General features: G+C 46.0%; 1 protein-coding gene across 6 annotated transcripts in view; it reads right to left on the bottom strand.

The window, feature by feature from the left end:
* The window catches only part of ITGA9 (integrin subunit alpha 9), a 355,586-nt gene that overhangs the window by 284,113 nt on the left and 58,488 nt on the right, over nucleotides 1-12,985 (bottom strand). For all 6 annotated transcript variants that reach the window (XR_009505770.1, XM_059939171.1, XM_059939172.1 and 3 more), the window contains exons 9-13: nucleotides 11,977-12,114; nucleotides 8,736-8,841; nucleotides 7,876-7,970; nucleotides 3,836-3,926; nucleotides 1,575-1,620 (exon numbers count right to left, since the gene is read on the bottom strand). Coding sequence is in view for 5 of the 6 variants with exons in the window: in XM_059939171.1 (XP_059795154.1) it covers nucleotides 1,575-1,620; nucleotides 3,836-3,926; nucleotides 7,876-7,970; nucleotides 8,736-8,841; nucleotides 11,977-12,114 (476 nt within the window). In the remaining variant the exon portion in view is untranslated. The remainder of the gene's footprint in view (nucleotides 1-1,574; nucleotides 1,621-3,835; nucleotides 3,927-7,875; nucleotides 7,971-8,735; nucleotides 8,842-11,976; nucleotides 12,115-12,985) is intronic.

Raw genomic sequence — 12,985 nt, 5'->3', positions numbered from 1 at the left:
CAGAGGTTACCAGACTTGTCCAGGAAACTCACCTTGTAAGGGCAGAGTTAGGGTTTGAACCCAGACCACCTGGCCCCAGAGTTTACACTCTTAACCTTAAGGCTATTCTGCCTCTTTAACAATTTAGCATTTGTCGGGGGGTGGGGGGATGTCATATTAAATTTATTCATTTCATTTCCAACATGATTGGCCATGTTAAGCCAACTCTTAGGAAAGAAAGAACTTGAAAGCCAAAGGCCCTTGAGGCTATGTGTCTTGATGAGAAAATATGATCCAAGTCTCTGTCTAGAGCATCCCTAGGGTGTTGTTCATCATCTTTTCTAAATCCTTAGAATATTTATTATCTATACTGTTCATATAGCAGCTATCACATATTTCATTATATAGCTGAGGTTTTATGATGTATTTATGGCTTGCTTTAACTAATCCCCTTGGTGTAGAATGGACAATGCCTGAAATATTATGTTTCCCCACAATTATCTGCCCATTGTGGTGCTCAATAAATGAGTAGTGGTTGATATTAGAAGCATTATAATCCCTGGAGTAGCAGAGTCATTTCTGACTCAGGAATTTTATGATCATCATCTTGAAAAAGTAAGTTATACATGGATTTTCTTAAAGACAATTCTGACTGCTGCCAATATGACACACTTTGAAATTAGCATTTGTCAGTTAAGTGTGTGCAAAGTAACTAGCTTGAACAATTTAACATTTTTCATTACCTGTGGGTGAACTGGTCCCCTCAGAAGTTACTAAGCCCCCACCCTGGGCACTACGTCCTTCTAGAGGAGGCTGTGTGGTCCTGTGGTGGAGACTCAGAGGAAGGCCCTGCTGAATGAGAGGAATCTAGGATGTGGAAATCCATGGCCTCTGGGATCCCTTCCAGCTCTAAGATCCTACTAGCCTATTTTAGAAAGTTCTGAAATCAGGTTGTTAACAAAACCTATGAGTTGGCTCCCGCTCCAAAGTGTAATGTTGCTTTCTCTGAGTCACAGAGACAGAAATACTTGGAGAGGGTTCATGGGTGGGCCGGCAGCCCGCTGGCCTTTGCAGGAGAGATCCAGACTGCATGGGTTTCACAGCGAGGACTGGGTCTGAGCTCATGTCCCTCACACTCTGCTGCCACCAAAGAATGAGGGGGCAGGAGGCTCCCAGGCCCTGGGGGGCTAGGGACTACAAGGTGGGGAAGCCGGGATGAAGGGTGCAGGGATGAAGAGATGGGATAGGGCAGTGTCATGGCGCCCACAGGAAATGATACCATGTGTAGAGCACATCTATGGAAGGGATTGTTCACGGCAAAAGGCAAAAACCCCAACTCTTCCTAGAAGCTCCAGGGATGCTATCCTCTCACACACGTAAACCACTCAAGGCCCACTGGCTGGAAACCCTGGGATAGAGGATAACAAGGATGAAAAAACAAAGGCAGCACTCGCACTTACCAAGCACCTCTGCCTGCAAGGAACAGGGCAGAGTGACTGCTGACTAATGATGAATAACTCCCCTGCGCCCCCCTCCCCAACCAAATTCCATCCCTCACCCAGGAAGAGCCAAGAGGAAAGAGAGAAGCATCTCACCTTAGGAGAACCACACTGTCCGACATGAAAGCTCCAATAGTTACATCTGAAAACCATAAGTTTACAGATTCAGAAACTTGCTGAAGCCCATTTCACCCACCCGCTGTCAAGGGGCTCCACGGCAATGGAGGCCAGCCTCAAGGTCAGGGGGCCCCCCCGGGCTCTGAAATGACTTTGTAGGAGTTAGAGCCACACTGCCCCGTATGGCAGTCAATCACCAGATGTTGCTGCTGAGACCCCAAAACGTGCTGGTCTGCACCGAGATGTGCTGTATGTGTAAGACAGGAAACAATTTTAAAGACCTGGTACCAAAAAACATTAACGATCTCATTAATAATTTTTATATTGATTGTATGTTGAGATGATAATGTGTTAGATACACTGGGCTAAATTAAACATTATGAAAATTAATTTCACCTGTTTCTTTTTATCTTTTTAGCAGTTACTAGAATATTTTAAATTATGTAAGTGGCTCACATTATATTTCTTTTGGACATCAGAGAATCAGAGAGGGGGACACTTGGAATTAAATGACTCTTGGGAAAAGCTCTAAGTTCTGTAGAACATGTGAATCATCTCCGTTCCACCCCTCACTCTATGTGACCCCGGAGTCTCTCTGTGTCCTTGTCTGCACAATGGAGATAATTATCCCCACTGTCTTCTTCAAAAGTTGACAATATTTCATAATATTTAAATCAGAATATATTTATTACACACTTGTTCAATATATTTATTAAATACGTTAAATCAGATATTAAAATCAGAAAACTCATGAAAATACTTGGCAAACTATAAATCAAGACAAGTGTTAGCTGGTAATGTTTATTCCTAAAAAATTTAATTTAGGAAGTATGCATTCATCCAACAGCTCTCTGCCTTTCCTCCCCTCAAATATAAACCTCTCAGCCCTGCGGTTCCCATGACTACTTCACAGAACCAAGCATGTGAATCCCTACATCTACACGACGTCCTCATTAAGGAAAAACAAAGAGCATTATCTGTGGATTGCAGGGCTGCTAAAATTTCTGCACTTGGGTATGCTTGTTAATTTTGCCATTTTCTAATACCCTTTTTAAATTGCCTGGATATTTGAAAATAAAAGAAACTGCCACACTTGCCATTTCTTTCATGAAAAATGCAAGGTAAGAAATCCACATCCGTCATGAAGTGTGACCATACCTGCTCACCGTGCAACTACAGAGAAGCAGCCTGGGTCCCCGTCCACAATGATGTGGTCTCTGATGCCCTTAGTTCTCTGAGGCTCAGTATCCTTGTCTGTAAACTGGGGAGACACCCCTATCTTTAGCTACCTATGGGGTAACTATATGATGTACATTGCACGGGGAAGCATTCTGCACATATTAGAGTGCTAAACCAATGGTAGGTATTATTTAGGGATGGCTACAAATTGCCCAGAACAAGAACTGCTTTCTCAAACCTAAAAAGACTCGTACAAGATTGCATTCATTTTCACAGATCCTTCTGAGGCATTTTAAATGGAAAGAAACACTTTCTCAAGATAGCAAGATGACCTAGAGTTTCAGGGACATTTCTTCTGAATTCCATGATGATTTAGGGGTTTTCCAAATTCTTCTCTTTGTTTCCTCACCTCACCTACTCCATCCCCTTCAGGCAGCAAAGGAACCACTACTCCATTGCCCAGTCAATTTTACCTACACCGGATATCACTTGGGATTGGGGTTTGAAATCGTACATTTTTATTCAATCAGTCTCAGTCACCACAAGGCATTAATGAACCCTGAAGACAAGCCAGCCAGCCTTGAATGGTGAAGGTCTGTTTTGTCCGTCAGGGAGATGACATGGTTTTCTTCCTGCTCCAAGTGTTTCTCTCAATACTCGTCTCACGGCGGGGGTGGGTGTGGGGGTTTGCTCAGTGCCTTCTTCATTCTCAAGAGGAAGACGTCTCTGAATATGCTCAAATATCAAGGCAAACATGAGGCTTCACTAGTTATCATTTTAAATGTGGGGAGTGCTTTTGGTCTTTATCAGAAAGACTTGCTGCCACAGAAATCACTGCAAAAATCCACCTTCCTGGTGCTTAAACCCTTTGGAGTAGAACATTTTAAAAATGAAAAATAAACTTTAACACTACTTTCATCTTAAAAGTCAAACACCAAGCAAAATACCCTATTCTACTGTATGAATTTTCCTAATCCTAAATCCAGGTCACATCTGTGATCACGCTTACCAGACTGGTTATCTTTGCTTATCTCATATGCTTTTAAAGAAAAATAGCTTACCGGGATAGCCATTTCCATCCATATCAATGCCTCCTGATATGGACTGACCAAACATCTGCAGACCCAGACTTATCTTCCGCCCAGAAAGTTTCTGAAACAGATAATAGGGAGATTGAGTCACCGGAAGGAGCACGGTCACAAATAAGAACCAGTGACTGTTTTAGGGCAGCTTCCCTAGGACACCTGGTCTTGAAGTTGTTCAAAGAAAAAAATCATAGTCCGAATTTTATCGGGGCAGAGGGTGGGGGGCTTTAGCAGGCAGCTGAAGACCATGTACTCCTTTATTATTACTTGCCTTAGTCAAATGTCACCATTTAAAATTTTTTCTAAGCTCAGTGCTAATGAAAAAGCCACCCAGATGAGTGTGTTAGTGTTTTGATGTGTTGAATGAAGTTCCAAATGGATCAAGGTTAACTTCCACTTCTAAGGGAGGTTCTCTTTTGTGTTTATACAGGTATAGCTGGCTGAAATTCTAAGAACATATTGTCCTTCTATCTCTCTACCCAAACATGTAGTAAACATGGAACACTCCTAAGAGGCACACGTCAGCTGTTCCCTAGGTGGACAGGAATTAGCACGACAGCTCTCCATCAAGCCAACCAAAAGATCTACAGGCTCCTGGGCATCACAGACAGGATGAAACAGCTCTACCTAGTACATCTAGAACTCCATGGTCCTGAACCTTCTACAAACTATAGGAAACCCAAACACTTAGCTGAAGCCACCCTTCCTCCTAAAAGGCAGCCTTCAACTGACCATTCAGCATTGACAGCTCCTCTGCCACAGGGCATCCGTACTTACCTCTCCTTCATCATTACGTTCAACAGATGCTAACACAACACATGCTGTGTTGGCCCAAGAATATTCACTATACAACCAGCCTCTGTCACACATCCATGCTTGTGTGGCACAGTTCCTCACAAAGATATCAAACTTCCTGAATCAGAAAAGTGCCATGTTCTGGGATCTGACCTGTTCTTTCTTCCCTTTCTCTAAACAGTCTCCCTGGGGAGGCTTCCCTCCCAAGGCCCTCGATGTAGAAGGTAAGCGAAATGCTTTGTTTTCATGCCACACAGCAACCTCCATGTCAGAACCAGGTTTACACATAGTCGTGGCTCACTTGGGACTTTCTTGCCTTATCCTTTTCCTCACTGAGTCATCCTGCAAAGAAGTCACAAGTATGGGGAGGAGGTGTTCCTACAGGGTTTACAGATGGAGACAGCAGGGACTCCCCCACCCTGCAGCGGCCGATAACTGCAAATAACCCTCCGCCTGCCACCTCAGTGAAACCATCCAACAGGAAATGTGCAAGCATCAAAGCTCAAATCAGAACACTGTAGGGAAACACTGAAGAAGTGTTTCTTGATAACAGGCAGAGCCCCACATCCCCGATGGCTCTGTCTAAGGAAACACGGATGTGCATCTGCACGTTTCTTAAAAGTCACATCTTGAAGCAGACCATCTCGGCTCTGAGGTCCAATGATGCGAGCAGCAGCTTGCCCTGGGTTTGCATTTCTAAGGTATGCTGTGGCTGAGACAAGCAGGGAAGAGTGAAGGGGTGGTCCTTTTGGGGGTGGCGATGCAGGCTTAAGTTATCCCACAAACATCTGCAGGCCATTAGGCCATAAAGCCAGGAAGATAAGTCTGCTCGATGCTAATAACTCTAAATGAAAACCAGGAGCCTTGGGAAACCTCCACTTCACCAGGTTTACATGCGGTGTCCTGATGGCAGGAGAAAGATCACAGGGACCGCCGTGACATGCCCGGAGGGCTCTCAAATTGAGAAAGGCGCACAAGGATCTTAAAATCAACACTTTTCATGGTAAACTCGAGAAAGAGGAATGAGTTACAGAGTTATATGGAAGAACTTTAGACCCTGATCTCACAACGCATCCAGCAGAAATAACACCAATCTGGGCCAAAGAAAAGCGATTCCCTTGCCCAGACTTGTTTCTGACTTCCTCCTGTAGTTCACCCACACAATGCCCGCTCTGTCCAGACCTGGGCCCTGGAGAGAACCTGGCGTTAAAGGATTTTTCTTCCTTTAAAATCACAAACCTTATCACATACATATTAGGAGTCTGGAAACGTGTAATCATGGTTGTTTCTTTTTTTCTTTTCTTTTTTTTTTTAAAGAGCCCCAAACCACTTCTCTTTGTTAGAGCTAATGAGCCAGGCTGCGTGCCGACAAAGGCAGGACGGGTCCAGCTGCTGATCCCTGCTTCCTACTAAAGACAATCCGCGCTGACCACAAAATTTATACCTCAGTTCTCTGCAGGGAGTCCGCCCAGCAACACAACAAACACGAGAGGGCCGCCGGAGGAGGGGAAGCTGGGGGTCTCTCACAGGCTGCCTCTCTGTGTGATTAGCTTCCCAGGTCCGGCAACAAGCTTCCAGGAGGAAGCGTGGAGAGTGACCTCGATGGCGGCACAAAGAAGGCTGCTCCCTGGATGACTTTCAGCTTGTGACAGTGGGAGCAGCGTCCCTGACCCAGGGTAGAGCAGCCCCTGGGACACGGATGTGGCCCCCAAACTGTGCCCAGAGCCCTCTTCCTCCTGCCACCTCAGCTAAATCCTCTAGGAGTTTATTCCCACCACTACTCATTTCTAATGCACAGAGGATGGTCCATGTAGATAAATGCCCCTCAGAGTATATATGCCTCACAGACAAATAAGCTTCCATAGTTCTGAGTTTTCCAACTGAGCTTCCCTGAGCGTTCCTTTTTCCCGATGTGGAGTTGAGGGCGGTGGTTGCAGTAAGAGGGTTGGGAGTCAGACTGGCAAAGGTTCATGGTCAAATTGCCATTTCCTAGCTGGTGACCATGGGCATGTTAATTAACCTCCCTGGCCTGGAGTCACCTCGTAAATAAAAGGTGGATAACCAAGGTGCCCATCTCACAGGGCTATTCTGAGGACTGAAGGCGAGAGGGCAGAGCAGGCGCTCAGGAAGCATCCCTGCTCTCGCCAGCACCTCCCTTGGCATCTGCCTCTTGCAAGAGTCACGGAGCCGAGTAGGAGGCCCAGCAGAGGGAATCTGGGCTCAAGTGGCAGCAAACCAGCCAGCCCTGAACCCTTCATTAGCTAACTCATATCTGCTGCAGGAAGAACAATTAGGAACATACACCTTGAACTTACACATATGCACTGCCTCTTAAAATCAACTGGCAAAGCCTTTTCTTACCTAGAGACTTTAGTACATGGACAGCTTTCGATACTTTCCTATTTCATGTTATAGAACATTTTATAAGAACAGGACTCAGTTCAAAGTTTTGTTTCCTTTGCAATAATCAAGATACAAGGCAAGCTCCTTGGTGACGAGAAATGTCAGCATGAATAGGAGGCGGTTAGCACGTAGTAAATGTTCAGTAAATCAGCAGGTGCTGATTGGAAATTTCTCGACATGTGCTCAGTCCCTTTCTGTCGCTGACCCACTGGGAGAAAGACCCAGGCCTGTGCCACTCTACGTGCAGACATCCACAAACATCCTGACCATGCTTCTGTCCAGAGAGTGACTTCCTTTTTTCCCAGGGGCTGGGCTTGACACCATCAGCAAGACTGAACTCCAAGCTGATATGGCAAAAAACAGAACTCACCACTTCCATGTTCCCAAGTCTGGGGCACGAGGCCAGGGCTTTAACCAGCTCCCCGTTTTAATGCCAACTGTGACAACAGCCCTGTGACAGCTTTCATGTCCCTCCTCCATGGACCACTGTCTTTCTAGATTATATTTTACAAGATATTCCTTTGGCTTAGCACAGATGGTTGGCAAAGCAGTAACCAGAAAAAGCAATCCACCTCTTCTTACATAAATCATTCTAACTCTGGCTAAGAATTTGGATCTTATCTTTTGTAGGCAGAATGCCTCCCTGGATATGAGCAAACTCGGGAGTCTATAAATATGTTTTGATTTAAAAAGCAGTCTCAATGGTTTGTGTCTTCCACTGGAGGGGGGGAAGGTGAAGGCAGGCACAATGCCGTGTGTTGTGTGTATCTGTGGAATGAATGTATGAACAGCAGCCACGACACTCTCACACCAATTACCATGGAGTACTGAGGGACCATCCCACCGGCACCACCGTGATAGATGTACACCGCTCCTGAAAAGTCATCCTCCTTCGGTGCGCCAATGGCCACATCTAGGGGGAGAAAAGCAGCTCTGGGTTAGAAAAGCCATGTGGAGTAACATAATGGTGGATTCTCTAATTCCTGCCATAATGTCTAGAAATTTCTTGGTTGCTGCTTGTTCAAGCATTAAACTAGGCACATTATCTCTTAGCAGCAGGAAAAAAAAAAAAACGTAGAAAGAAAATTATAGAAGCTGAGAAGAGGTTACTTCCAGAAAATTTCTCCCTCATCCTCATAGGAATAAGTTATTGATCTATTCAATAAAAGAAACCACCCACCCTAATGTCTGTCTGAGAAGGGAACTCCATAGACAATGGTTATTGCATAACTGAGAAAGTCACCTCTATTCTTGGGTAAAGGAATTATATAAAATGGTATTCCCTTTACCAAAAAAATCAACATTACTCTCACAAACTGACAACTAGATCTTCCTCCATGCTCTCAGAGCATCGTGGAGCATCAGAGGCTCAGAAACAAGAAAGGTTTGTAGCAAGAGGAAGCTGGTTCAGACTTGGCTGCCATAGAAGCCCCTATGGACCAGCCGCAAGGTTCACTGCACCACAAACACATAGCAAAGAGCACTGAGCTGATGAGAAGGGATTTCATGGAAGCAAAACTCCAGTGGGCTCAGGGCTCAGTCCTGTGTCTACACAGAAAATGTGGTTTCTAACAGGCGTCCTCTCCCCAGTGTACGTGGATGGGCCTTGCCATGGGCAGGTAGACCCCAGAGCGCCCACGACAGGGGCAAGTTAGAGGGCAGGTACGAGCTCACTGACCTGGGAACCCGTCATCATCGAGGTCGCCCAGGTTGGCGATGCTCTCCCCAAAGTGTGCATTGTAGGCGCCATCCCCACTCAGGGCCAGCTGCTCCTCCAGGGCTCCCTGGGAAACAGGATGGAGGGAAAACGGGAAACAAAACAAACAGAATAACCAAAAAAAGAATGAAAAAACAGAGCCGGGAACGCCGCCCTGCCCTGCAGCACACCCATGGACAGGAAACACCTGGGCAGAATCCCAGGCACCCAAACTTCCCCCCGAACCCACCCACTGGTGGCCAAATGAGCTCCTTCCACCTGGCTGCCATGAAGGTCTCCGATTGCCTGAGATGCATTTTAGAGGGAAGGAGACCCACTGTTGGCCACTGATGACTAAACCTCTCCCTTGTCCTAACGCTCTATACACCAACCTATTAACCAACCTACCTGCTTGTCCCCACAGTCTCCTCTCCCCGCAATATCCCCAAAGTTGTTTTAGAGGGAGTACATATTTCCATTTCTGCTCTCCTCTGCCTTCTGGTACAAATTTATAAAGCTGTTTTGTAGGGTGCATGTATTAGTAATCTTGGCAGAGGGACTCATGGTTCAGAAAACCCAACACCCAATAGTTCTTGGTTAAGGGGTGGGAGCAGTGATAACAGGACACACGACTGTGCCCATTTTCACGTGTGGTTTGGATTTCCTAAGCAAACACCAACCAACAGAGGGAGCGGTCAATGGTGATGGTGTCACTAAAAGTCACGCCCACTTTACCCCCAAATCATTGGCACATGACTATCAGAGCATTAAAACACCATCTGAGGGACTTCCCTGGTAGTCCAGTGGTTAAGAATCTGCCTTCCAATGCAGGGGACTTGGGTTCGATGCCTAGTCGGGGAACTAAGATCCCACGTGTCACGGGGCAACTAAGCCCGGGCGCCTCAACTAGAGAGCCCGCCTGCCGCAAACTACAGAGCCCACGCACTCTGGAGACCGCGTGCCACAACTAGAGAGAAGTCCGAGCGCAGCAAAGATCCCGCGCACCACAACAAATATCCCGTGCACTGCAACTAGGACGCAATGCAGCCATGAATGAATGAATGAATGAATGAATGAATAAATAAAATATTTTTAAAAACACACACACACAATGTTTTGAGGCACAAGAGTGTCTAACCCTGCCCCCAGGTAGAGGCACTCAGACTCACTGTACATCCACAAGCCATCCCAAAGCTTTTGTTACAACTAAATCTTTTTTTTTCCACTGTACTCAAACAACTTGCAAACAGTAAAGGTGTGATGAGTTCTTAAGTCAACGAAACCTCTGCCCCACAACACAAATATGTGATTTCTTCCCATCAGTGTGGTGAAGAAAGAGAGAAACATTGATTCCTTGTATGTACCAGGCACTGTATATCCTCATCCTCATTTAAATCACACAGTGACTCTATAAGGAAAACCTTATGACTCTGCCCACTTTACAGGTGAGGAAACTGAGCTGCTGATTTCAAGCTATTTGTCCACATCACACAGGCTAGTAAGTGGCAACACCAAGATTCAAAGGCAAGTCATCATTTATTCCCGCTCCTCGACACTGCCCTGCAATCATTAATCACATAAGATGAAGTTCAACAGAAATAAGAATACCCTTGTACTTAGGGTAACCACATGGCATTAAGAAACACTGACTGGGGTTGGGATGTGTGGGTGCCAGCTGCCGCAGAAGGTCTGGGGGATTATCCTGCTCCAAGATTCCATGCCCTGGGGCTGTTGGGCTGGTCACCTTATTGCCTCACAAGTTAACACCCATGCAAACGCAGCAGTCTCCTGCATATATGGTGGCCAGCAGCTACTGAATGCCAGCTGTTCTCATCTCCATAACGACCAACTCACTTCTCCCCTCACCTGCCTTGTCCCCCCTTCCTGGAAGGTCAGTGCAGATGCAGGTGCCATGAGTTGTTGCAACAGGTACCAGGAAGCATCTTTCCTCCCAGGTTTTAGATCCACCTTCCCAAAGAGTTTGCAAACATCCAAGAAAGCTCAAGGCTCTAACTTCCCCTGGCTCCTCTTTAAATAACTGCCCTTTCTTTCTGGCATCTGCCCACGTAGTTATAGTAAACACCACCACCCCCTCCCGATTAGGATAACTAACACCTCGGTCACCGCTTAAAAGTACACTTTTACTGACTTTTTTGATTATGAAAGAATTACATTCTCACAGTTTGGATAAAGATAAAGCTAAATATCTACCCAAGCACCACCACCCAGAGAGATCTATTTACATTCTCTATGTATTTTGTACATTTTTAAAGGTTGTTTGTACATGCAGTCTTTATCCTGCTTTTTCAGTGATTATCTCATAAGCATTTTCTCATGTTAGCTAAAGGCTGGTGGTCACAGGATTTATTCATTTAACCATTTCCCTCTTGTTGAATATTCTTTCCTCTAGATCCTGAAAAGATTCTACTTTCTCATTGGTCTCCTGCACCCATGGGTGCACTGCTGCCCCTCAGCCCCTGCCCCCACCCACCCTCCACTGTGCTGCAGAGACATCTTTCTGACTCGGCCACATCCTTTTCATGGTTCTGCAGAATAAGGGACATCGTGACTATAGCCCTTGGCCACTACAGTGGCCCCCATCCACCCCTCCCAGTCCCAACACGCTGAACTATGGTCCCACTGCCTCACACCTCAATCCACTTGCCCAGCTCCCAGCCCACTCCCGCCTGTCTACCTAACTCACATTCTTCTTCAAGATTCCTCCCAGCCATCATGTCCTCTGAGAAGGCTTCTCTGCCTCCGTGGGCAGGTGTGTATATAGTCCCAAGGAGACAAAATAACAGAGATGAAGCATGCCACCTCCGAAGCCAGTTTGCCTACGTTCAAATCCCAGCCCCACTGCTTCTTATCTGTGTGATTTGGGGCAAGTGACTTAACCTCTCTGAGCCTCAGTTTTTTCACCTGAAAAATGGGGACCCCCGATACCATGTGCACATGTCATTGAAATCATTCACAGGAAGCAGGAGAAACGGTTCCTGGTACATAGGAATCACTCAACTTTAGTCATTAAGATTTTTCTGGACCCCTGTATGTTTGCAGTCACAACACTGAGTATAACTTTCCATTGATGGAACACGGAGCTTTTTGAAGGTAAGAAGCGTGTCTTTTTACCTCCTCTGGGTGATGGGGCTCAGTCACTACTCCCCCAGGCCAACATCCCTCTCCCACACCCTGTCCACATGTTGCCCAGCTCTGTACTCACGTTTCCTCTGTTGATGTAGACAGTGACCTGCCCTTCGTCCCTGATCTCAGAAAACATGGGGGCCCCCACGAGCAGGTCAGAGAGGCCGTCCACGTTCAGGTCAACTGCACATAAGGAGGAGCCGAAGTAAGAGCCCATCTGCAACCAAGTCAAGTTGCAACAAAGCGTTCAGTGTCCGTCCTCACACACAAGGCCCCTGCCTTCCTCCAGCTGCCCAGCCTGACAAACATCTGCTCCCAAGCCCCTCGGAGGTTGTGCCAGCCATGCCACCCTGGAAACCAGAATGCCTGGGCCACGGTGAGATCCCGACTCCCCTGGCCTCCTGGCAGCCACGTGGGCCCCCCGGTCAAAGTGAGACCCACGTTCACTGGCTTGGAGCCCCACCAAAGGGGAAGCAAATGGACTGATCCCTGGAGAACAAGGTACTGCTTTTACAAATGCAAGCTGAGGCTGCAGACATAGGTTACAGCCATAATAAAAGTGCCTCGTATATCAGACATTTGACAAGGCCGAGCAAGTTAGGAATATGGAATTTCACAGCACAAGGCAGGCATGAAAATAAATGTTACATGGGAAACAGATTACCCTTGCCCAGTCCTGGGCATAGCTGAAGATTGGTTAGGAAGGTGTGAGCTGAAGTAACAGAAAAAGGTACAACTCAGAAGACCATTTGGAGGATGAAGGAAAACAGCCAGGTTATATTGGCTTAATCATAGCTTAATTCAGTACCTGTTATTTTATTTTTTACTATTTTTTTAATTGAAGTATAGTTGATTTACAACGTATTAGTTTCAGGTGTACAGCAAAGTGATTCAGTTATACATGTGTATGTATACATATATATGGAAAAGAATCTGAAAAAATTCTTTTCCATATATATACACACATACTTTTTTAGATTCTTTCCCATTATGTTATTACTATATTCAATATATATTCGATTACTATATTCAATTATATTCAATCAGGATACTGAATATAGTTCCCTGTGCTACACGGTAGGCCCTTG

Source organism: Balaenoptera ricei, chromosome 11 (genome assembly GCF_028023285.1).
Source record: "Balaenoptera ricei isolate mBalRic1 chromosome 11, mBalRic1.hap2, whole genome shotgun sequence".
Classification (NCBI taxonomy): Eukaryota; Metazoa; Chordata; class Mammalia; order Artiodactyla; family Balaenopteridae; genus Balaenoptera; species Balaenoptera ricei.
This window is presented reverse-complemented; position numbering and strand designations above follow the sequence as displayed.